Consider the following 22844-nt stretch of genomic DNA (forward strand, 5'->3'; position numbering starts at 1 on the left):
TATAGTAGATAATTTCATTCTTTTAATTGGCGTTGGAAAATAAAATATCACTACATGGCAAAGTTATAGGCTTTGTTATTGTAGACATAAGTAGTATTGAAACATTAATCCATTCTCAAATTAATTTTCTTCATGAGGCTTTTTTGAATGGTGAAAAAAAAAAAAGTTGTTCCAATGATTTCTGCAAATTATTGTGTTACGGAGAAGAACATATATGGAGAGCTACAATTGTATATATTGAAGAGGGGTAAAGTAGGAAGTTTAGGGAGAAAAGTATTAAAAAAAAAAAAAAATTGGATTGAATATTAAGTAAATTGTGATGTGTATATAAAATTGGGGTCGTGACCACTTACCCAATTTTAACCAAAAAATTGCACACTTGCTCCACTAAGAGTTTTTTGACCCCATTTACCCAATCTAACTTCTACTGACATAATTACCCTCCTTTTAATCTCTCTCTCTCTCTCCCCCCCCTTACCGATCTCTCTCTCTCTCTCTCTCTCTCTCTCTCACTGAATTCCGTCACGCTCGACGAATCCGGCGACCCAGACCGCAACGACTTCTCTCTCTCTCTCTCTCTCTCACTGATGCTCAACCCAGGCCTCCGGCGACCTAGGCTTCTGACGAATCAGATCGTCGAACTTCCAGTGCCACTGGAGCATCTCCACTGGTTGTACATGTCCAGGTCCATCGGGTTGTCAGAGACCCGAACCGTCGGGACAAACTGCTCCTCCTCGCTGGGCACGTCGGGTGCTATCGTCGTTCTCCTCCTCGCCGTGGACGACGTCGATCCGCGTCAGAGCTTTCTCCAATGACCAGTCGAAAGAGGTCGTCAAGCTTCTGGAGAAGCAGTCGACGTGCACCGCCGATGAGCTCCACCATCAACCTCGTCCCAAATCCAATCAATTCTGGAGCTTCAAGGTCCGGCCATTTGCACCTGCAATTTCACAGTTCTGGCCGGCCGATCAGACAGCAAATAGTGCGCCGGTGCCTCCGTCCCTTGTCCTTCAGATCCGGTGCCCAGAGCAATTTCTGGGTGCCAGAAGCATTTTTTTTTTTTTGTACATTGTGAACCCCGAGAATGAGGAAGGAATTGCAATGTAACTGTGGGGTTTGTTTGATGGTCTACTGGGGGCAGTAGACACATTATTGGCCCCCAGTAGACTTCGATATGAGGGACAGGGATCACTATAGTGTGGTGTTTTGATAAGTTATATGTTGTTTTCTGTGTATTAAAGTCAAATTATCTGTGAATCCTACAAAAAGGTGCATTTTTGGTGGTCTATTGGGAGGCAGTAGAAACATTAGACTTTGTATTGGGGGGCAATAATATGATTACTGGGGGGCAGTAATATGATTATAAATTGATCAATTGTTCCTGTAGTGTATTCATTTTGGTTTTGGGAGTTCATACAATTCACTGGACGTCAATAATATGATTTTTGGGAGGCAATAATATGATTTTTGGGAGGCAATAATATGATTACTGGGGGGCAGTCATATGATTACTGGGGGGCAATAATAGCCGGATTCTGGAATCCGGTCACCGGTCGTCGGAATCCGGTCACCGTTCGCCAGAGTCCGGTCACCGGTCGCCGGAATCCGGTCACCGTTCGCCGGAGTCCGGTCACCGGTCGCCGGAGTCTGGTCGCCGGAGACCGCGCCGGCCACTGGTCACCGGAGCACAGCAAGGTGGAGGGTGACTTCTCTCTCTAAGTGAGAAAGAAGGAGAGGGCAAAAAAGTCTCAAAAAAAAAGAAAAAAGAATTAATTGGGTAAATGGGAAATAATCCCTTAGAGTGTTTTGGGTAAATGGGGTTAAAAAACAGTTGGTGGAGCAAGTGGACAATTTTTAGCCTAAAATTGGGTAAACGAGCATTTTCCCTATAAAATTTCTCCTACAAAAATTTAGAATAATACATTTCTCACTTGACATATCATGTGTATCACGTCTTAATCAAAATAAATAATAGAGTCGTGTCAAATATAGAGACTGAAAGAGAATATTTGACCAAAAGGGAAAAAGACTTGCTACTTTCATTTTACTCTAATATGATCTAAAAGTACTTTTTTATTTAAGTGCTTTTAACAGAAATAGTTGATACATGTATATCGTACAAAAGGCTTCATCTTTTAGCACTTCTTGAGGGAGGTACTTGAAATTTTATGGAAAACTTACAGCAACATACAACTAAGCACAAACTCTTCTTCAGAAGCAAATCCGAAAATGAACCTAAAATTAGTTTGATCAGTTGTGCCAAATTGCTAATAGGTAGATATACTGTTGACTATTACTGATTTACTGCACCGGCAACCAAAGCTCATAAGCATTTCTTTTAAATTTTAATGGATTGAGGCCCTGAGCTTGGATTATGTTTATTACCGTTTTAAGATTGTGCCAGCATTTCACATGTGAAAAAAACAATTTAGAACGAAATACCCAGTGAGATGTGAGATTTGCTTTCAACAACCACATATATGCATCCAGATTCTTAGAACATGCAATAGCCATATGGGAGTCGGAAGATCCTGATTTAGATTGCCAAATGATCAGTATTTTATTTAGGCTTGCATTATTACATTGGCCAAAAGATAAGTAGCAGCATTTTGGGATACAAGTGGGAAAGGTTCCAAGAAAAAGTTATAATGAGCCTAAAACAGGAAGTAATTCCGGGATAGGGGAACGGTGGTGGCTGCACTGCAGGTCAGAACCTCGCCGTCTGCTGTCACCGTGTATGTCTCTGGGTCAACTTTAATATTTGGCAGGGCGTCATTGAGCTCCATGTCGCGTTTGCGGAGCTTCCTAACATTGCCCACAGCTTCCACTCTCTTGTTCAGGTCATACAAGGCTTTAACCCCATTTTCTTTAGCTGCCTGTTTGCACAGGAACACAAAAAGTTATTGCTTATGAATCTCATGTGTGTGTGCAGAGTGAGAGATAGAGAAGAGAGAGATTTCATGCCTTGCTGACAAAGGCAATGGAATGAGCACTACTAGCCTTGCCAAATGCACCAAACATAGGTCTTGAAATGACCTGCCAAGAACAAACGCATTAAATATTGTCTCCACCCAGCTCGAATATTACATAAGAAAATATTGTAGAAGTATAGACTTTACCGGTTCAGGTGTCGGGATGCTTGCGTTTGGATCACCCATATTAGCCCATGCAATTGCACCACCTTTGACCACCATTTCTGGTTTTGCCCCAAAGAAAGATGGCTTCCATAGAACAAGATCAGCGAACTTGCCCGCCTGCAGAAGCTCATCATAGGAGAATGAGAATTCCATTGTGTTAAAAATTGGAAATAGCAGTCTCACTATTTCAGAGTCCAAGCCATATGCAAGTAGCATGTATACTATTTTCATTCAAGAGCCATAAAACTTAAAAGTTCAACATATTAATTTTATTTATTTTTGAAGTGTGTTCTGCTCAAAATTGATGAAGGGTAAGAAAAGGTTGACAAGAATGAGTTTGGTTTTCTGTTGAAGGTAACATACCTGAACGGAACCAACATATTTAGAAAATCCATTTGCTATTGCTGGATTTATGGTGTACTTTGCAATGTATCTCTTGATCCGGAGATTGTCATTGTTGGATCCACTAGGTTCTATTGACCCTCTTTGTGATTTCATCTTGTCAGCAGTTTGCCAAGTTCTGGTTATCACCTGGTTAGAAATTTTCCACACAACTTTGAGCTAGCCTTACAGCTGTCTATGCTAGTGTGATTAATAGATAAAGGTTACTAGAAATAAGACTCTGGAAACACAGTATTCAAGATATTCTTTCAAGTGAAGATATGAACTTCCGTGGATTAATAAAATGTAACGATGCTAATCTTCTATAGCTCAAATTCCCATGTAAGCAGACATATGCAATTTTAAAAAGTTCTGTATGGTCCAGATGAAATGTAATACAGTTCAAACAAGGTCTAAAGGAAGTAAAAACCTCTCCAATGCGACCCATAGCCTGTGAATCAGAAGCTACCATGCTAATTGCCCCCATATCATGCAATATATCTTCTGCGGCAATTGTTTCAGCTCTTATCCTTGATTCAGCAAAAGCTACATCTTCTGGATTGTCCTTGTCAAGGTGATGGCAAACCATCTGCATGCATTGAAAATTTGAAATGTTGCTTGCTTGTAAACATACTGAATCAGTATACTTATTTTATCTTCTCATACCAGCATATCAAGATGCTCATCAATAGTATTGGAGGTGAAAGGCCGTGTGGGATTCGTTGATGAGGGCAGGACATTTTCCACACCACACACTTTGATAATATCTGGAGCATGACCCCCACCTGCACCTTCACTGTCAAAAAGAATCAAGCATAACATTGACAATCAAATGCACCACAACAACAACAAAAAAGGGTAAAAAAACACAAGGACTCGAAAAGTAACATACTGCACATTCTATATCAAAGATGCTAACAATCAGAGTAAATATGTACACTATGCAACATAATTACATTGATGAGTCATGAATAAATACAGCTTATACAATAAGAGTGTGAGAATGCAAATTATTTCAAGTATGTAGGAAATGGTTAGCAATCAAATGGTCAAAGGGATAAAGATGTCAAGCTGTAGTCAATATGATCCACAACCAAGTTTGGATCAACAGCACTAGGCCATCCTCTTTATACAAACTATAATTTCAAGAAATTGTAGAAGACCAAAAAGAAATTGCATATTAATCAAAATGGACAGATTGTGATATACACCTGTGGTAAGTATGGATAGTTCTGTCTTTAAATGCAGCGATTGTGTGTTCCACAAATCCAGATTCATTCAAGGTGTCCGTGTGGATATTAACCTTTCAAGATCACAATTGGATTTGAACATGTTAAACTCATGAGAAGTTTCCACAGGTAGCAGCCTATATAACTTTTCAAAACAATAAAGATTAAAGTACCTGGACGTCATATTGGTCTCCAACACTCAAACAATTGTCTATTGCAGCAGGAGTTGTGCCCCAGTCTTCATGCAGCTTCAGACCCATTGCTCCAGCCTTGATTATCTTGTGTAGCCCATCAGGTTTGGCACTGTTCCCCTAAAGTGTACAAAGGGCATTAACTTATAGACAAAAGATTAAAGGAAACAGGTCAAGCCATCACTTCGTATTTTTAATAGGTTGATCCTTTGAATGCAGGGTAGGGGAGAAAAGAAGAGTTTTTCGAGTACTCAAACAAATAAGCATACCTTCCCTGTAAAGCCAAAATTTAGAGGCACTTCATCAGTTGATTGCAGCATTAACTTCATTTGCAATGGAGATGGTGTGCATGTTGTTGCACGAGTCCCTGTAGCAGGTCCTGTTCCACCTCCCACTAGGGTTGTGATACCTGCATATATTTTGGAAGTTTTGGAAATATCCAGAGGTCAAATAAGTGAACTTTAAATATCACAAAGTTCATGAGTAAATATATAGCAGAAATAAAGGATGACAGATATGGAACTTTACCAAAACAGAAAATATAGTAACCATTGAGATTTTATAACATGATGCAAATGCAGAAAATCTTGAGTGACTAGAGGAAAACCTTTAGAATAAAAAAAAAATAGTGATTCTGTTTTTATTATACAAATACTGCTTTCTTTCTTTCATACTCTTATGTCTTCGAGGCCATCAGCATTGCAGACAAATTAAGCATCTCCGAAGTTCTGTCATCAATATTTTTTCAAGCCAGCACTCACTGAGAAAATTTGTTGTTCATAAATATTCAATCACTTTCCAGAAAAATTGCTCACCACTTGATATTGCTTCATATGCCAACTGAGGGCATATGAAATGCACATGACAGTCTATAGCTCCAGCAGTCACAATTTGTCCTTCCGCTGCAATGACCTCTGTGTTAACCTAATTACAGAGAAGGTGCAAGCATATGTCATTTACTTTCTTGGACATTATTCTTCCAAAATCAGCTGTAATATTAGATGGTAGTTACCCCAATGATCATATTGCTAGATGCACCATCCATACCATCCATAACATCTGGATTGCCTGATTTCCCAAGGGCAACTATATGATGATCTTTAATACCAATATCTGCCTTGAAGATCCCACTATAATCAATGATTACAGCATTAGTTATAACTGTGTCCAATGAGTCAGTTAGTTCATTCCTTGATGACTGGCCCATTCCGTCTCTTATAACTTTGCCACCTCCAAATACAGATTCATCCCCATGAACAGTATAATCTTTTTCAATTTCAGCAAACAAGTTGGTATCACCGAGCCGAACTTTATCACCGGTAGTAGGGCCATACATGTTTGCATATGACTCATGAGAAATTACAGTGGTAAAAGCTGCATCTATTCCTGCAACACCTTCCCTGCAGAATTAGTACTGAGGTGAGGCCTCTCCATTTTTCACTTAAACATCTTAGTGGACAAGCCAACTGAATCAAATAATCCTACTATTACAAAAAGGTAGAAGCAAATTAGGCAACTAAGCATCATTTCCCAGGTAGAAGTCTAGACCTAGCATTTGGTTCTTCTTCATTCCCAAATCGTCTGGCTTCCAAAGCTCCCTTGACTACTTGGTATCTGTCAAAGCTTCGTACTGCACCATCAACAATGTCATTTCCTCCTCTGATTACTCTATTACCTCCAATGCTTACAAGTACGACATGTTTACATTCCCCCGGCTGAACAAAACAAAACAAGCTCCAGTAATGTACTTAGAATGCATAGAGTGGTTTAAGTAAAATTCTTAACAAGTCCTAGACGAGCCCAAGGACCTGCTCTATGAAAATAAGTTATGTAGAAGCAACAATGGCTTAAAAACACTGAAGGAGACCAGCAGCATATTGCTTTGTAAGCAACAATGTGAAACCGAATTATAGATTTAGAAGTGAAGGATGACTTGCAATTACTTGAGATGAACTAATCTAATTTCAAATACACCAGACTGAAAAATTAATAAAAATATTATAAAAAAAATATTGACCTCAAATCTCTTGGCTGTTCCAGCAGGTATATTCAGGCGCATACCATATGATTTCATTCGATCAAAGACCAAGTGGGGATTGACCTCAATAAAGTGATAGTGACTGCCAACCTGAAAAAAAGCAGGTGAATTATAACTCACTGTAATCTCTTGAACTGAGTCCTCCAGGATAATTCTTAATGTCATGTTGTTGATTAGTTCAATTTTCCAAAAGCGCCATATCATCTTAGTTGCTTACTTGATACACAGAACAAAATAATTCTACCAAGCCAAAGTAAATGAGGCCAATCTGGGAAACCTCGGTACCCCTAAGCATTGAAATGCAGCACACATTACTTGAGCTATCTGAAACCAATTGAAACTGAATATAAGACTGACGACTTCTACCGTTAAGTTTATAGAGATTACCACTATAAAATTTAAGAAACAGACCAACTGTAAACGGTCTGTCATTAGAATCATGAGGTTTCAACAGGAACATAATTTATTTTTATTCAGTATACACTATATAGACAACAATTGCTGACTGAACAAATGTAGATATAAGTAGCAGAATCAGCTGTGAGACCAAAAAGGAAAAGAAAGAACAACCAAAAATAAAAGATAAATGTGAAATTAAAGATGAAACACCTGAACTGGCCTGTCTCCAGTATTGACAACTTTCAGAATTATTCCCTTCCTTCCTTCATTAATTACAATATTACCACCTTTGAAGATTATTTCACCAGGAACTCCACCATCCACCATTTCCGGAAACTTATCAATTGAGGGAACTGCAGAACAAGTACGTTTCATCACTGCCCATGTGATACTAAATAAAAGCAATAGGTCCCATAAGAAAGTAATTTGAAACATTCTAGCATACATTAGCCCTTACCAGGAAGAAAAGAGTTCTTTAAAGCTAGTTCCAGATCTCCATTATCACAAGAAATTGGATGATGAATGGTGATTAACTTGGTCCCATCACGAAACGTCCCCTCAACCTACATACAAATCTACTTGTTAAAATGGATTTAAATAGCATGTTTCTGACAAATTTTTCAGCATCACATTATATATTTCTGGCTTCTCAAACTAACAAGATACAATAAAATTCGTTTCCCTAAAGGGTGAACAAAAGCCACAAGTACCTGCACCATATCCAATAGATATTGAACACCCGGAAGAACTTGCTTCCTGTTTTGAAAAGAAATATGCACATAAATCCCAACAGCTCAACAAAACTATTAAGGACCACATAACTAATTAAAAGAGAGAAACTTGATAGTGATTACATTCTTTCAAACCATTACCTCCCTAGAAGCTGTTTCCCAATATCCATCAACTCTGCCACAGATTTGTCACCATCTCTAACAAACTCCAATATCTACCAAGAAAGCTATATCAGATCAAAACCTCTCTATACAAAACCAATCACCAATACATCTCAAATATGATTAAAGTTTGAAACTTTAACTGAAAAAAAAAAAATACAGAAGCACACAACACCTGAGTGGCTATGAGTGCAACAGCTTCAGGGTGATTGAGCCTTAACCCACGAGCAAGTCTCTTCTGGGCTAGAAACCCAGCATTGTGGAGGCCCAATTTGTCAAGCTCTCTTGGAACCAGCTTCATTTTCTGCTTCCAAGTCAACGCCTTTGAAGAAGAAGAAACAAGTGCATGCACTTATCTGGTAAAGCTGCGGAAATCAAAGAGATATAGATGATGATGATGATGGCACAGATGTCAAAGCTTCCAATTTGTTCTCAAAGCTTCCTACTTCATCAGTCCGATGATACAGAAGAGATGGGATTGGGACCCTTTTATGAGTGTGAAACTGCAAGTCACCGTTGGCCGTCTCTGTTTGCAAGACTCCTCATTGGTGCCTTCCTACTTAAACAATCAGTCCGATGATTTCACACTCTCGTGAAACTGTAAGTCACCAATGGCCGTGTCTCGTCTCTTTTCGCAAAAGAAGACTCCTCATTGGTGTCTTTTGGTTACATCCTCATTGGTGGTTTTTTACCCCAATCTCTCTCTCTCTCTCTCTCTCTCTCTCTCTTCTGTTTAGCTTTGCACATCGAATTTCCACGAAGTTCCAAGTGGAGTTGTTGGAGTCGATGTCATTGTTTTGTCTCTGAAATTTGTTTTAGATCATTTTAGGGCTGGGCATGATGTGAAGGGAGAAGTGCAATTGCCTTAATTTGGATCGTCATTAAAATAATGGATTGTGATGCTACATATATGTGCTATGTGTAACGTTATTTTTTTCTTAAAACAACTGAAATGAAAAAAGGCATGATATCAAATTTTTTGACCTAGCCGTCTCTCTGCTAGGGTTGAGAAACCTCTCCTTTACGGCGGCGGCTTCTCCGACTTCCTTTATTGCTTGCCAATAGAGGCCATGGCCATTCTCTGGCTGTTTCTTCTCTCCTTCGTTGCTTTTGGTGACGATGTTCCTGTGGTAGGTTCGAGTCTTGGTGACGAGAGTGATGTCGATCTTGATGACTTTGCTTGGTGGGTCGACCGGCTTTCTCGATCAGAGCCGAGTGAAGGTGGTGCGATCTGGTTTGGTGGTGATGAGGGATCAACCCTTGATCACCATCAGATCTGGTTCGATGGTCCCGTTGACACTGATGATGGATTTGGTCTTGATCCGTCGATTGATGGTGGTGGTAGCGGCCAAAGCGGCGGCCAACTTGATTCTGTTGGAGGTGGTAAGGCTTGGTGGCAGGGCTGTGTGCATCCAAATGAGGAATCTAGGCGAGCTGCTGGCTTCGTCTTCTGCTCCAGTTTCTCGTTGCCTTCCAACGTTGGTAGTGGAGCAGTGAGCTGCCTTTGCTTCCAGATGGCGGAGTATCAGGTCTTCGATGGTGGAGGTGGTAATTTGGCTGGAGGCGGCGATGGTTTCTGTTCGGAATCTGATCCCTTTAGGGTGGCGAGCCACGGGGGTGGCGGCGGCAGCTTGGACGGCTGTGATGGAGTGCTTGGGGTTCCCTTAGCAATTTCGCCCTATTGGGCCAGCTGGGCCTGGGGCTGTTTGGAGGGTTTGTGGTATGGCTGGAAGTGGGTGGGCTGGGTCCTACAACTTCTGGCTTGGACTCTGTCTGCTAGGGATTGGGGCTGGATTACCCTCTTGTTAGGGGATTGGATGTTGTGGGTCTCTATGGCCCATAGTACCGTTTAATTTTTGTTTGGGTCGCAAAAACCAGTGCCTTAGTTGGAACCATTTTATGTAAGCTTCGAGGTTTCTAGGTTTTTGTTAGAATAAAAGTGCGTGAATTTACCAAAAGGTGGGTGTACTAGGGATTTTTGGGATTTTATTCTGCTAGAATAGGGTTCATGAGGTTCTAAGGAACGATTCTTTCTGTCGACCCCATAGGGGTGTTTCGTTTTTGTACTACTTGCTGAATATTAATGAAAGGGCTGACCTATTACCATAAAAAAAAACGTTATTTTTTTCTTTTTCTTTTTTTTATCAAGGAAAATAATTTTATCAAACATAAATATTAGATTCAATCTAATACAACAATCTCACAAATAGTACAGAAATTACATAAAACAGAGTTTATCAACTGAGACCTAAAATGGCTTGTTACCTACACCCCTAACTTGGACATGTGGATGCAGAGGGTGATAAACTTTTAATTTCTCGCCAATAAAACCACTTTGAGACTTCAATCGGACAATGATAGGTCCGGTCTCCACCCCTCCAAGGGATTTGGTCGTTCTAGCGTCCGTAATACAATACAAAATCCCATTTTGGAGGCTTTTTGCTAGTGGCATCCAAGGGGAAATAGAGCTGAAATTGTTTGTAGCTCAAGAAGCAAGCAATGATGAGGGCTTAGGTAGTAAAATGTATACTAATTAGACCCACTTTACCCAAGAGATTGGATCTATTTCAGAATACTTTGTCAAGTGGCCAAAAGCTTTTGATTATGATATGTAAGCGGTCTTAAACTCTTAATTAATATAGTACATGGCAATGTTATTGTATTGTTCTGCAAGATTTGTCCCACATCGCAACAAAAGAAAAGTCGGGTAAGCGAAACTCCATATATTTAACTTTTTACCCACATCGAAACAAAAACAATTACGGAGTCACGAGGTACCAGGTCCAGGGTGGGCAAAGGAGCGACTACTTCGCGAGGTTTGGAGTAAATCTTTTGCTTTTACAGCGGAGTTCCTTAAAATTAGTTGCAAAACTTTTTTCTGAAAATTCATTGGTCCTTGTTTAGCTCTAATTTTAGTTACTGTGCTTCTATATCAATCTCATCTTGGACAGCGCTACCTTATTCTCTTAATTAATCTCCCATTTTTGTGTTGACTAATGACTAGAGCGACCAATTTAACTTTTGGATACGGCAAAACTGTCTTATACGTGGGTTTATTTTCCCTTTGGTTGTTGGGTCATAACTTGGGGCTGAAGCAACTGTTCTCATTGTCTGTGGCCCTTAGGGTTTGTCAAATCCAAGACGAGATGCGAGGTCGCAAACGCAAGTGCTCTGGTGTTGCACCTTCAAGAGAAGCTCGTAGAGTCCGAAGGGGTGAAAGGAAAATCGACTATGAGATGATCCACCATATGGAAGCCGAGGCTTACCATGCTGTCTTGAAGGCCTTTAGTGCTCAATCTGATAGTATCTCTTGGGATCGGGTGGCGCTGATGACTAAGCTGCGGAAGGAACTTAACATTACAGATGATGAACATGGAGAGCTACTCGTGAAGATTAGGCAATCCGACGAGTCTATCAGAGCGTTAAGGGAATGGCAAAATTCGAATGGTACTGCTGCTCAAGAGTTTGGTAATGTCGATAAAAGATCTGGTTTTATTCAGATTGGTGCTACGGATAAAATCATTCATGAGGTTGGGAAGCTGCTTGACAGTCAAGATATCCTCTCCCCTGCGCAATTGGAACGGGCAAAGTTGGTCCTTCGAGAGCACGAAAGGGCTATTCTTGAAGCACTTGATCAGCTGGCTATAGATGAAGCTGCTGGTGACTAATTCGACCATGTAAAGTTGTAATACGTGCTCTCATATGAACCTAGGACTAATTTCTAATCCTACATTGACTGACTTTCCAAAGATGTATATAAATTCAATCCTTCATGAAATTCTATATTTTGTGTGCCAATACAATTACAAAATAATCTGTAGATGATAGGAAGTCACGGTTCATCTCTTGTCCGTTATATCCAACTTTCTTTTATCCCCATCGCACTCATCCCACGGTTCCCACCTTCAATCTTACCCACATGTATACTGATGAAAATCGAACACATTACCTACACGATAATAGTTACACCAATAACCAACAGCTCATCAATCAATCTAACAAAAGAAGTTCGCGATATGTAGCAGTTTCCCCTCCGTGTCAATGTTATGGATGAAGCAATAGCAATGGTATTCATTATTGCCCACGAATCAGTAATGATGTAACAAATCGCCAATCATCCCAACAGTGAAATAATGTGTAAGACGGTGACATTGAATGGCAGAAGCAAACAATTTTGATCTCTGTATGATCATTCTCAGATCAAAGCTCCTCAAATATGGAAATATTTACACTGTACATGTCAACAAACGGCCAGCAAGCTACTAGGACGATACATGTACTCTTGTAAGTCAAAATTTACCAACGATCACTCGATCAGCATTGAATAAAACAATTTCTAACAGAGACAGTTGATTGATACTCTCTAATCATGGACGAGGGTAACGTCATTTTGATCAGGAAATTAGGGTGTCAGTTTCATTAGCTTGGTTTTGGGGAGTGAGCATTTTAATTGATCTCTGAGCAGCAACTATTCTCTCTTTCAAGCAGCCTTTACAATCTTACTCCACATTGACAGAGAGCAGTACCAATGTGATAACTGTTTCATCAAATACAACTGCAGATTAAGCTCATTTCTTTCCTTTACGAGCAAGAAATCGTTCTCTGGCTGCTTGTATTTTACTTTCTTGATCATCAGGAACTGCTGTAACAGCATCTTTCTTTGGCAAATCAGAAATATTTCCCTCTGCATGCTCTTCAATATGACCACTCCCACCGCTACAATACGGAAAAACACAGATACTTTTAGTATGGGACCTTGAATTAGGAACATAAAGATTTTCTACATAATTGTGTTCATGGAAACTGGCTTACCTCAGTTTGTTGATGTTTAGTTTATTAACCTTGTTCAAAATGGGTGTAACCCATGCAACATTTACAGCACATACAGTGCGCAAGTATGGACGAGAAGTGGCAATAAGTTCCTGGTACACGACATAATTTGGAAATTTCCCTTCATCATCTGGTTTTAGCACAGAGGATGGATGCACCTAACAGTAAAAGATCAATAATAAATCTCAGTTCTAGACTTCCAGAAACTCGGTACTCAAAACTTTGACTAATGTTAGAGAGCACCAAAGCCATAATCCCTTTCCTCGCTAAATCAACTAATAGAAGGAGGATATGAGGTAAAACTCAGTAATCCAAGAGTTCAAACAAAATGATCCATACCTGTACTACTTGGGGCTTAAAACCTAAAGTTCGATAGCCATTGTGAAATACCATTCTCTCAGCAAGCTGATTTGCATACCCCACACATAATGCCTTCCTCAAGTTATTATAATCCTGTTGGGTTTGCTTCCCTCTTCTGCGTGTCTGTACATCTAATGATCCTGTGTTTACAGGTACAAAATGTTTTGTCAGTGCAAGGAATACAACATCAATACGACATATTCCAGTGGAACCGTGGAAGGAAATAGTAACAACTTGGACCAGAGAACAATGCTAGAAGACAACCTCTAGACTGCACAAAAAGTTATGATATATTGTCCTCTTTTATCTCAAGTCGTTATTGTAGAAATAACAAAAAATACTTCATTGTCCTGAACAAATAGCTGGTGTTACCACGTCAAAAATAACTCTAGTTTTTTTTTTTTTGGTCAAAGATATTCAAAATAACTCTAGTTTGACTTCATATTTATCCATTTATCTAGTGTGAGAAGAATGAGCAAACCAACTACATCATTCTTTCAGGGGCGTAACCGCAAAACTATAATGCATGAAGTTGTGGGAAATCATGGTAGAATGCATTACAGAATTAAATCTTGAGAATACTTTTAATTATATAAGCAACTTGGTACATATATGTAAGCTCATAATAACTTACTAACCCTTTGCTGTCTTTTGCATTATTTGACATAGCTGTTTCCTTACATCCTTGACAAACGTCATCCCTCTTACCTACAATGATGAGTTCCAAAAAGATAGTGCATATATATCAGAATCATATTTTAAATGCCCTGGATATAATTCATAGAATTTTCTCCGTACATCAGATTTTTATACAACTATAGAAGGTACCTGCAAGCCACGGTCCTTGCACCAATCAATGTCATAGTGAGTTTGATGCCAGCACTCATAGATCTGTAGCAACTGGATGTGATCACCCCAACCAGAACCATCAGGAAGGTCCAAATGATCATGTTTCCTTTTCTTCTCAGTACTCTTGCTGAAATGGTATGCAAAAAGTACAATTATCTCAACTGAGAATATTCATATTCTAATGTATGTGTGCATATTTAGTTCCACCAATGTGAGATATCAGATATGTCATTATCACCAGAGCATGATGCATATTGTCTGAAAGCAAAATGGGTTTAACTAGATCTTACCCAACTGCTCGTTGAGATAATTAACAAACTTTCACATCATACACAGAAACACTACTTTATTAGTAATTTTAGCAAGCTAACCTTCGACCAGGAAGCAATGTAGTTTCTGCAGATAACATAGCAGCAACTGTCAAAGCCTGGGACAAGCAACCACACTCATTCGCCTCCATTAAGGTTCTTGACAGTGAAGGTTCTAGTGGAAGCTCTGTATACAATCAAAGGAGATACTCAGTAAACTTGTCAAAAGGATTATAATTAGTGCACGGACAATACTCATTTAGTAAAATAATTCCAAATACTAGTGTACTGTATATGAAAAAATAGCCCAAGAAAAATGTGTTGATGTGATGCAAATATAACATGAATGGATAGATAGCATTTTCATAATGACATGCATTATTCTGAACTACACAATGATTTTTGTTCCTCAAATGGTAAGGCTGTGCAGGATTCTAAACTTAATAGAACTAATAAAAATCATTCATCCTTCAATATACATAAAGTACGTAAGAAAATCAAATAAAAAATCTTCAAAATAGGATGTGAATCTAATACCAGCCATTGTTTTCCCAACTCTCGTGATCAATCCATTTTCATCAATAGCATCAATAAGATACAACTGCTTCAGAGCATCTTGTAAAGATTCAGCTGCAGCAAACAACTAGATTTAATAAAAATGTGCAAGAAATTTTAATTCTATGCCTGAACAGGGAAGAAAAGCACCCAAAAAAAAGTTTGTCTTACAGGAAGGAGAATCAAGAAAATCGAATGTGAGAATGTCAATATCAGGGAGGTCCAAGGATTTCAAATAAAGAACACTTCCAGCAAGTGAAGAACGTTGAATTTCAGGAATTGTTGCATCCAGCAGCTCCTCATGGTAAGCAATGGAAGGATATAACCGATAGCATTTCCCAGGACGTGTCCTTCCAGCTCGTCCTGCTCGTTGATTAGCTTGTACCCTGCAATCATAGGAATTCAAGGAGTGATTAGAATTGAGCAAAATATAAATGCAGAAAAGAAACAATAGACAAGCTATGAAGAAAATATGAATCTACTAACTCTCTTACTTGCTAATTTGAACAACTTCGAGGGAGTACATGCCAGTTGAGGGGTTGTACTGCCGTTGCTTCACATAACCAGAATCAATAACATACCTATTATTCACAGATAATTAATAAGTGTGAGAGAACTGCTTAACATCATTCAACATATGGCACAAAGCAGTGTAATTTGTCATAATAAATCAAACTGTGTATATTGGAACTAGGGAGACACAACAAGAAATGTAGCAAAAGTGTTCTCTTTTGATTATGTTTCCACCATTGGCATTACTTCCTTGGAATTACTAAATGAATTTCATCCAACCAAGCTCCTGGTTGTAAGCAAAAAATATGGAGGGAACAAAAAGGATATAGACGAATGTAATAAACAAAGACAGCAACCCCATCTTAAAATGGAAAATGTAATGAAAGCAAAACATATGAAAGTAATCCCAAGGAAATAGTATCTATATAAGTATAGGTTTTCTTACACAACACCATCAACAGTCAAAGAAGTTTCAGCAATGTTTGTGGCAACAATAAATCTCCTACAATTAGGAGGTGGGGGACTAAATACACGTACCTGCATAGAAAAGAAAAGGTATGAACCACAAAGTATCGTTTGATAGGAACAAAATATTATGAGCATAAAGCCCTCAAAAGTCACAAGTCAAGTCTTTGCTTGCCTGCATTTCAGGCTGCAGAGAACCGTGAAGGGGAAGGATTATGGCATCCAAGACAGATCCTTCTTCCAGGCTTCTAACTCTATCTTCTAACTTAGAGACCAACTTCTCTATGTCATCCTACAAAACATATCAAGTACTTGGTCAATGGAAGCATTGTATGGAGCACCAATATTACAACAGTTATAATCCAAAATAGTGGTCAAAGGATACCGATTCCATAAAACAAAGCAAAGTAAGAGGAGATCATCTCACCTGCCCAGTCATGAATATCAAGACATCTCCTTCAGGTTCCTTAATATGTATATCTGTAACAAGAGAACTGGTTAGGTTTCTTCCTTCTTTTTGGTCCCAAAAAGCTAGTTAGGCAAAGAAGATAGAGTGACATTGACCAAAACCCTTAGTCGATATTATACTAACTAGATTCTGTATGTGCTTCCGTGACACAAGAATGCATCTTGAAAAGAAGAATAAAGTACCTTCCTAATAGTTAGATGAGAGAGAAAACAGGAACCGCGGGATAAGATTAGAGCAAAGAAGTGGAAACAAGATAATTTGACATTAACTACCTCACATGAAATCCAGGGTTGTGAAATTATTTACTCAGTCATCATAATGCAAAAAGATCATCTACTTACTGCATTAACATGTTCCCAATACTATTCTAAACATATTACATTCAAAGAAACAGTAGTTCTCGAAAACAACAGAAAGAAGCCACCACATTGAATACATAAAAGTTATACACAATCACACACAAAAAAAAAAAAAAAAAACATAAAATCGAAATCATACCGAGAGCTGTCTTCAAGGATGACTCAAGATAGCTCTTAGGACGCTCATTGCTGTACAATATCTCCACAGGGTATAGCTTCCCCGGAACATTCAGCACCGGGCAATTCGAAAAGAACTGTGATACTTTATCACCATCAAGAGTCGCCGAAGTAATAAGAACCTTCAAATTCGAAGCACGCCTCTTCACCAATCGTTTCATCAGTCCCAGCAATATGTCCCTAAAACCCCAAAATGCATAAACATAACATCATATTGCAAAACACTAAAAACCGAATCACAAGCTAATAAATCCAGAGAGAGGTAGCAATGTACGTGTTGAGACTTCTCTCGTGAGCCTCGTCAAGTATAATTACAGAGTACTGATCGAGCTCCGGATTGGATAGGCTCTCACGAAGAAGAACTCCATCGGTCAAGTACTTGATCCGAGTCCTTTCGGAAGTTCTATCTTCGAATCTGATGGCGTATCCGACTTCCTCGCCGAGCCGAACATTAAGCTCCTGCGAAACTCGTCTGTGGCGCAATTTCAATTTCAGAATTACCAAATTTTGAATTCGAGGAAATAACGAGTGAAGCAGAAGAGGTAGGGAGTTTGTTGAGGTTACCTGGCGACGGAGACGGCGGCGACACGGCGAGGCTGAGTGACGCCGACGACGCCGGAGTTGGTGTAGCCTCTTCTGTGGAGGATTTGAGAGAGCTGAGTGCTCTTTCCGGAACCGGTCTCTCCGATAATGACAACGACGGAGTTCCGTTCTACTGTTTCGATGATTTTCTCTTCGAACTGAAGGATTGGGAGCTCCGCCATTGTTGAAACGGAACGGAGCTTAGAGTTGCAGAGTTTAGGGGTTTTGAGAATTTAGTGGGAAGAGAACAGAAATCGGGGTTTTACAAAATTTAACGGTTTATATATTATAGCTGCTTTTCGTTTTGATGCTCGTGTTAAACTTGGAGAAATATATGTGTTTGGACTACGGATGAAGGAAAAAAAAAAATTAATTGAAAGTGAGAATTTTTTAGAGTAAACACTCGTACACTTATATTACGAGTTATTTAGCTTTAACAGCAAAAAAGATTTTATTTCTCGTTTTTTTGAGAATGAAACTGAAAACTCTCTATGGAACATTATGAGTACATAAACTGAATCATCAAAACTAAGTTGTGTAATATGTGTTTTTTTTTTACAGGAAGATTTTGAACATAGTAGATGGGGTCACTAAGGCCAGGTCCAACTTCTCAAGTTGCGCAAGACAAGGTTAAGGGTGGCTGCAAGGTGGTAGATGAAATTCTTGTTAGTACTTTGTCTCTCTTGGAGCTAAAGGAAGCAGCAGCTAGAGGTTCTTAAACTGAGTTCAAACAATCTTGACAGCAGGAAGGATCTTGTATTTCCTATATATGTTAGCTAATCACAAGCAGCATTTGGAATTAAGCTTCGAAGAAGATGATGTTTGCTGCCTTCCGATCCCTTAGCTTCTTTCATCAAGGCATCTCCTTAATTACTTGCACAAACCTGTTTTAAAGTTGTATTCCTATGGTACATATCAATCCAAGAGAAGAAGTCGAGTAGAAATTAAGTGAAGGGAGGCTTATTCTTTCACTCAGAGTAATTCCACAATGCACAAGGAAAGGAATACAATGAGATAAACCGATCCTTAAAATCTCATGCACAACTTCACTCATTCATTCTTGCCAAAGATAGCTTTCATTGTCACAAGCTTGATCCCTCTCACCCACAACTCTGCCATTTCATCCCCACCTTCACACACAAAATGCAGCTCCTTGTTTTTTGTAGTCACCACATGGAACATCCCGGGTTCATCACAGTCAAACTTCCTCCTGCGGTTCCATCTGAATGCATCACTAGGCCCGACCTCCGCCTTCTTGCAGATCACATTTCTCTTACTTGACTTCCCCCACCTTAAAAGCCCAGCAGCCCCAACCATTCTCAGCAATTTACTATGGGGAGCTCCTTTACCACATTTTGTGTGCTTCTTGACATGACTCCCACCCAGCACCAGTTTTAGTGCAAACTCATTCAATATAGCCTTCTCTGCATCATTTTTAGATCCAGTTTTCCTTGCAAGAGACAGTGCCGTCTCATGTCTTGCATTCACAGTATCACATCTAGCCCCAAAAGAAATCAAAAGCTCACACAGCTTACCATGGCCACCTCTTGCTGCTAACATCAATGGAGTGTATCCCTCAGCATCGAAAGCATTAACATCATACCCCTGACTTATCAATGTATGAACCAAATCCAAGTCTCCGTGTTGCGCTGCAAGATGAAGAGCATAGAACTCAAGGGAACTACTATTGGGGCCCTTTTGAACTGCATGATTCAGTAATAATTTTTCAAATTCTTCACCGTTTTGGTTTGTATCTAGTAGGTCCAATGGGGTCTGACCATGTTTGTTCTGCAGATTCATGTCAGCTCCTGCACAGATAAGCAATTTGAAAGCTTCCAAGTTACCATCTGCTGCAGCTATCATTGCAGCAGAGTATCCATTTTCGTCTTGCTCATCAACATCGATGTCTGTCCTCTCAATCAGTTGTTTCAAAGCCTCAACATTGTTTTCTTGAGTCACAAGCATTAGAGGAGAACATATTGATGTGTTGCTTGATCGAACAACCTTCCCATCCCGAATCACATCTAGGATAGCTTGTTTGAAGATAGGAGTCCACTTAGCTGACTCTGCAATTGAGCTTGCACTCTGACCGCCAGAGTTGACAAGGCCAAAATCAGCACCATTTGAAGCAAGAACTTTGAAGCATTCCTGGTGTTTATGTCTAGCACAGATCATTAGTGCAGTTTCTCCAGATTCTGTTTGAGAGTTGATTTCACAACCACAATTGATCAGCTGTTTCAAAGCCTCAACATCATTTGCTTGAGTCACATACAGTAGAGGAGAAAAGATTGTCATATTACTCGATTGAACAACCTTCCCAGCTCGAATCAAGTCTAGAACTACCCTTTTAAAGCCGAGACTCCACTTAGCTGACTCTGCAATTACACTTGCACTTTGACCACAAGAATTGACCAGGCCAAAATCAGCACCGTTAGAAGCAAGAATTCTGAAACACTCCTGGTGTTTATATCTAGCACAAATCATGAGAGGAGTTTCTCTAGAGTCCGTTCGAGAGTTGACATTGCAGCCACCATCGATCAGTTGTTGGAGAATCTTACTTAATCCAAACCGCGAAGCCATGTGGATGGGATACTCAGTTTCTGAAGTAGTTGTCTTAATCGGAACCTCTACATCTGCGCCACAACTCAACAGCACATCCACTGCTCTTTCATTATTGCACAAGATGGCATGGTGAATGAGAGTCCTCCCAAAATGAGCAATGTTAGGGGAGACATGTTGTAGGAGCATTCGCAAGATAGCACCGCTGGCTTCAAAGTACTCCACAGCACACCATGTCACGCTGTACGCCTCGGCTAGTCCTGCACCCACCCGAAACTCTTCTCCTGTACTTACATCCCAGGACCAGCCTCCAAGACTCACTTTGATATCTGTTCTGGCAACAGCCTGTAATTTGTTTGAAAGGTAAATAACACTAGATAGAATCATAGTATTAATACTGCATATATAAGCTCTTAGGAGCTGAAATTGCATACCTGCAACAATAATCTCACAACCGAAATCTGCCTGCTGACAATGGCAGCAACAAGAGCATTGCAGTCGGCGTTGGTGTATAGGGATGGCTTCGAAGATTGAAGCAATGTCCGGTCAATTGCATCGATATTTACCCCACACTGCCACCAATCAAGAGCATCACTGTCAATTTCACAGTTATATGTACAAGAAAAACAAAGTGTGTGTACTAATTCATAGTAGGCCGCAAATTTAAGCAGAGTTTTATGTACCTTGATGAGTGTGTCTATAACATCAACAAACCCTCTGCAGCTAGCAGAAACGAGAGCATGTACAGCAGCTTGAGGACGGATCAACTCGGATGCCATGAGCATCTCAGCCAGCCTAGCCCGGCCCAAGTAGCTTGCCTCCAACAAGGCCTCCTCGCAGGCCTTCTGAGATGCTCCAGCATTGATAACAACCTCCAGTATCTGTGCATGTCCTTCCCTCACTGCTGCTGTCGTCGCGTAGCCTCGAAACAGTTTCAGATTCACATTGGCTCCATAACTCTGTCACATAAACATGAACAAATTTTAGCCATGAACATCAATAGTACTCTCCACATTTTTCATTTTGAATTTGAAATATTACAGATATGAAACTGAACTGAAATTTGTAACAGAGAGAACATAATTCTGTTGCATGAAAATCTTAGAAATTATAGTTACAGATCAGTTAACGAATTCAAATTTGAAACAAGAAAAATCATTGCTGTATGGGAACATATATGATTTTGCATATCTCAGCTCATAAATGTTTGGTTTACCTCAACCTCACGTCAGTTACAGTATCCTACCATTTCAAATTATCAAATTCTCAATAGTAATCACAACCGTTAATCTGGATATGATACAATTTCCCGACCAAAAACCCACCTTGATCATCAGAAAATGAAAGTTCCGGCAATGATTAATTGCAAATTAAAAATCATATGAATCACATAATATATATTACCAGTAGTTTTCTGACGAGCGTCAAATTGCCGGAATGAGCTGCAAGGAAGAAGGCGGTGACCTGAGTCTTGAACTCCTCGTACTCGACGCCAACCTCGTGAGCCGACTCACCTTTCAACACAATCTCTGTCTTCCTACTCTTCAAGCACACTGTTCCGACGTAGTTCACGTCGACGAAAGGATCTTCCAGACACTCGCACACCGACTTCGGATCATTGTCGTGAGCAGCGTCGACCAACCGCTGCGACACCTCGGCTTCGTAGTTGATAGGAAACACGTGCGCTTTTCCGGCGAACACCGTCATTATTTTCAGTTTGATTTCGTTACGGTTGTGAAAGCTCTGAGAGAGAGAGAGAGAGAGAGAGAGTGTGTGTGTGTGTGTGTGGCTCTGTGACTGTGTGTAGGTCTCTAGGTCTGGTTTAGTTGAGTTTGTTTGCGTCAGGGAGAAGATGGCAGAGACAGAGGGAAGAGAGACATGCGTGACTAGTGTGGTCTAGTTTTGGTGAGCTGAAATATATTTGAGATTTTGAGGTTGTCTTTGACCTGGTCCTGGCATGGTTGGAATAATTTAGTGTTTCAAATTTTACTGCCTATTTTCTTATTTCCTTTGTTTGTATAATTTTGGTTGGGATTTATTTATTTTCGATCTCTTAAGGAAACTATCCAACTTTTTTAGACCGAAAAGAAAAGGAAACAATCGAATCGGATATGACTAATCTTGTTTATATGGTCTGTATTGATATTCCTATATTGGGCACCCTTTTTAGATTTTTTTTTTTCTTTCACTATATTTCTTCCTGATTCACCAACTACAAAGGAATATCAGAATATTTTAGTAGGGGGGAGAGGCTTCGTTTGGATCTTGTTCGAACAAAATTCCGAAGTGACAAAACTTGGGGCGAAAAGAAAAGGTTTTCACAGGCTGTACAATCATCCCTCTTATCTATACTATTATTAAGAAAAGAGAGCTTGCTCTCCAAAATTGAAATATTTGATGAATATAATCCTCTAATATTAAAAAACTTTAGAAACTGAAATAACTAATAGGGACAATAATGTCAATTTAAAAAAAAAAAAAAAAAAAAACCCACACACACAGAGTGTGGGCACATGCTAGTATTAATAATAATAACGAGCGTAAGACTGAGCC

General features: G+C 39.6%; 4 protein-coding genes across 4 annotated transcripts; 1 reads left to right on the top strand and 3 right to left on the bottom strand.

Moving 5' to 3' along the window:
• Positions 1 to 2512: 2512 nt before the first annotated feature.
• On the bottom strand, positions 2513 to 9035 carry LOC133709956 (urease). The gene is made up of 18 exons (XM_062135918.1): positions 8441 to 9035; positions 8245 to 8318; positions 8083 to 8128; positions 7830 to 7935; positions 7583 to 7725; positions 6953 to 7063; positions 6484 to 6650; positions 5948 to 6335; positions 5751 to 5859; positions 5205 to 5344; positions 4918 to 5055; positions 4727 to 4818; positions 4182 to 4311; positions 3946 to 4104; positions 3498 to 3665; positions 3117 to 3251; positions 2962 to 3033; positions 2513 to 2873 (listed from the first exon to the last, which is right to left on the bottom strand). The coding sequence occupies exons 1-18, from the start codon at positions 8564 to 8566 to the stop codon at positions 2652 to 2654; spliced, it is 2526 nt and encodes an 841-aa protein (XP_061991902.1). The 5' UTR covers positions 8567 to 9035; the 3' UTR covers positions 2513 to 2651.
• Positions 9036 to 11041: 2006 nt separating this feature from the next.
• Positions 11042 to 12026, top strand: LOC133708377 (uncharacterized). The gene is made up of 2 exons (XM_062133837.1): positions 11042 to 11081; positions 11390 to 12026. The coding sequence occupies exon 2, from the start codon at positions 11412 to 11414 to the stop codon at positions 11931 to 11933; it is 522 nt and encodes a 173-aa protein (XP_061989821.1). The 5' UTR covers positions 11042 to 11081; positions 11390 to 11411; the 3' UTR covers positions 11934 to 12026.
• Positions 12027 to 12445: 419 nt separating this feature from the next.
• Positions 12446 to 18030, bottom strand: LOC133709626 (probable pre-mRNA-splicing factor ATP-dependent RNA helicase DEAH4). The gene is made up of 15 exons (XM_062135425.1): positions 17715 to 18030; positions 17425 to 17622; positions 17113 to 17330; positions 16573 to 16625; positions 16321 to 16437; positions 16126 to 16217; positions 15662 to 15748; positions 15339 to 15553; positions 15150 to 15242; positions 14676 to 14799; positions 14284 to 14431; positions 14094 to 14163; positions 13435 to 13595; positions 13078 to 13253; positions 12446 to 12981 (listed from the first exon to the last, which is right to left on the bottom strand). The coding sequence occupies exons 1-15, from the start codon at positions 17912 to 17914 to the stop codon at positions 12834 to 12836; spliced, it is 2100 nt and encodes a 699-aa protein (XP_061991409.1). The 5' UTR covers positions 17915 to 18030; the 3' UTR covers positions 12446 to 12833.
• Positions 18031 to 18771: 741 nt separating this feature from the next.
• On the bottom strand, positions 18772 to 22142 carry LOC133712370 (uncharacterized). The gene is made up of 4 exons (XM_062138478.1): positions 21696 to 22142; positions 20975 to 21250; positions 20726 to 20863; positions 18772 to 20636 (listed from the first exon to the last, which is right to left on the bottom strand). Exons 1-4 carry the CDS (start codon positions 21996 to 21998, stop codon positions 18783 to 18785), a joined length of 2571 nt encoding a protein of 856 aa, XP_061994462.1. The 5' UTR covers positions 21999 to 22142; the 3' UTR covers positions 18772 to 18782.
• Between the last annotated feature and the right edge of the window lie 702 nt (positions 22143 to 22844).

Source organism: Rosa rugosa, chromosome 5, assembly GCF_958449725.1.
Source record: "Rosa rugosa chromosome 5, drRosRugo1.1, whole genome shotgun sequence".
NCBI lineage: Eukaryota > Viridiplantae > Streptophyta > Magnoliopsida > Rosales > Rosaceae > Rosa > Rosa rugosa.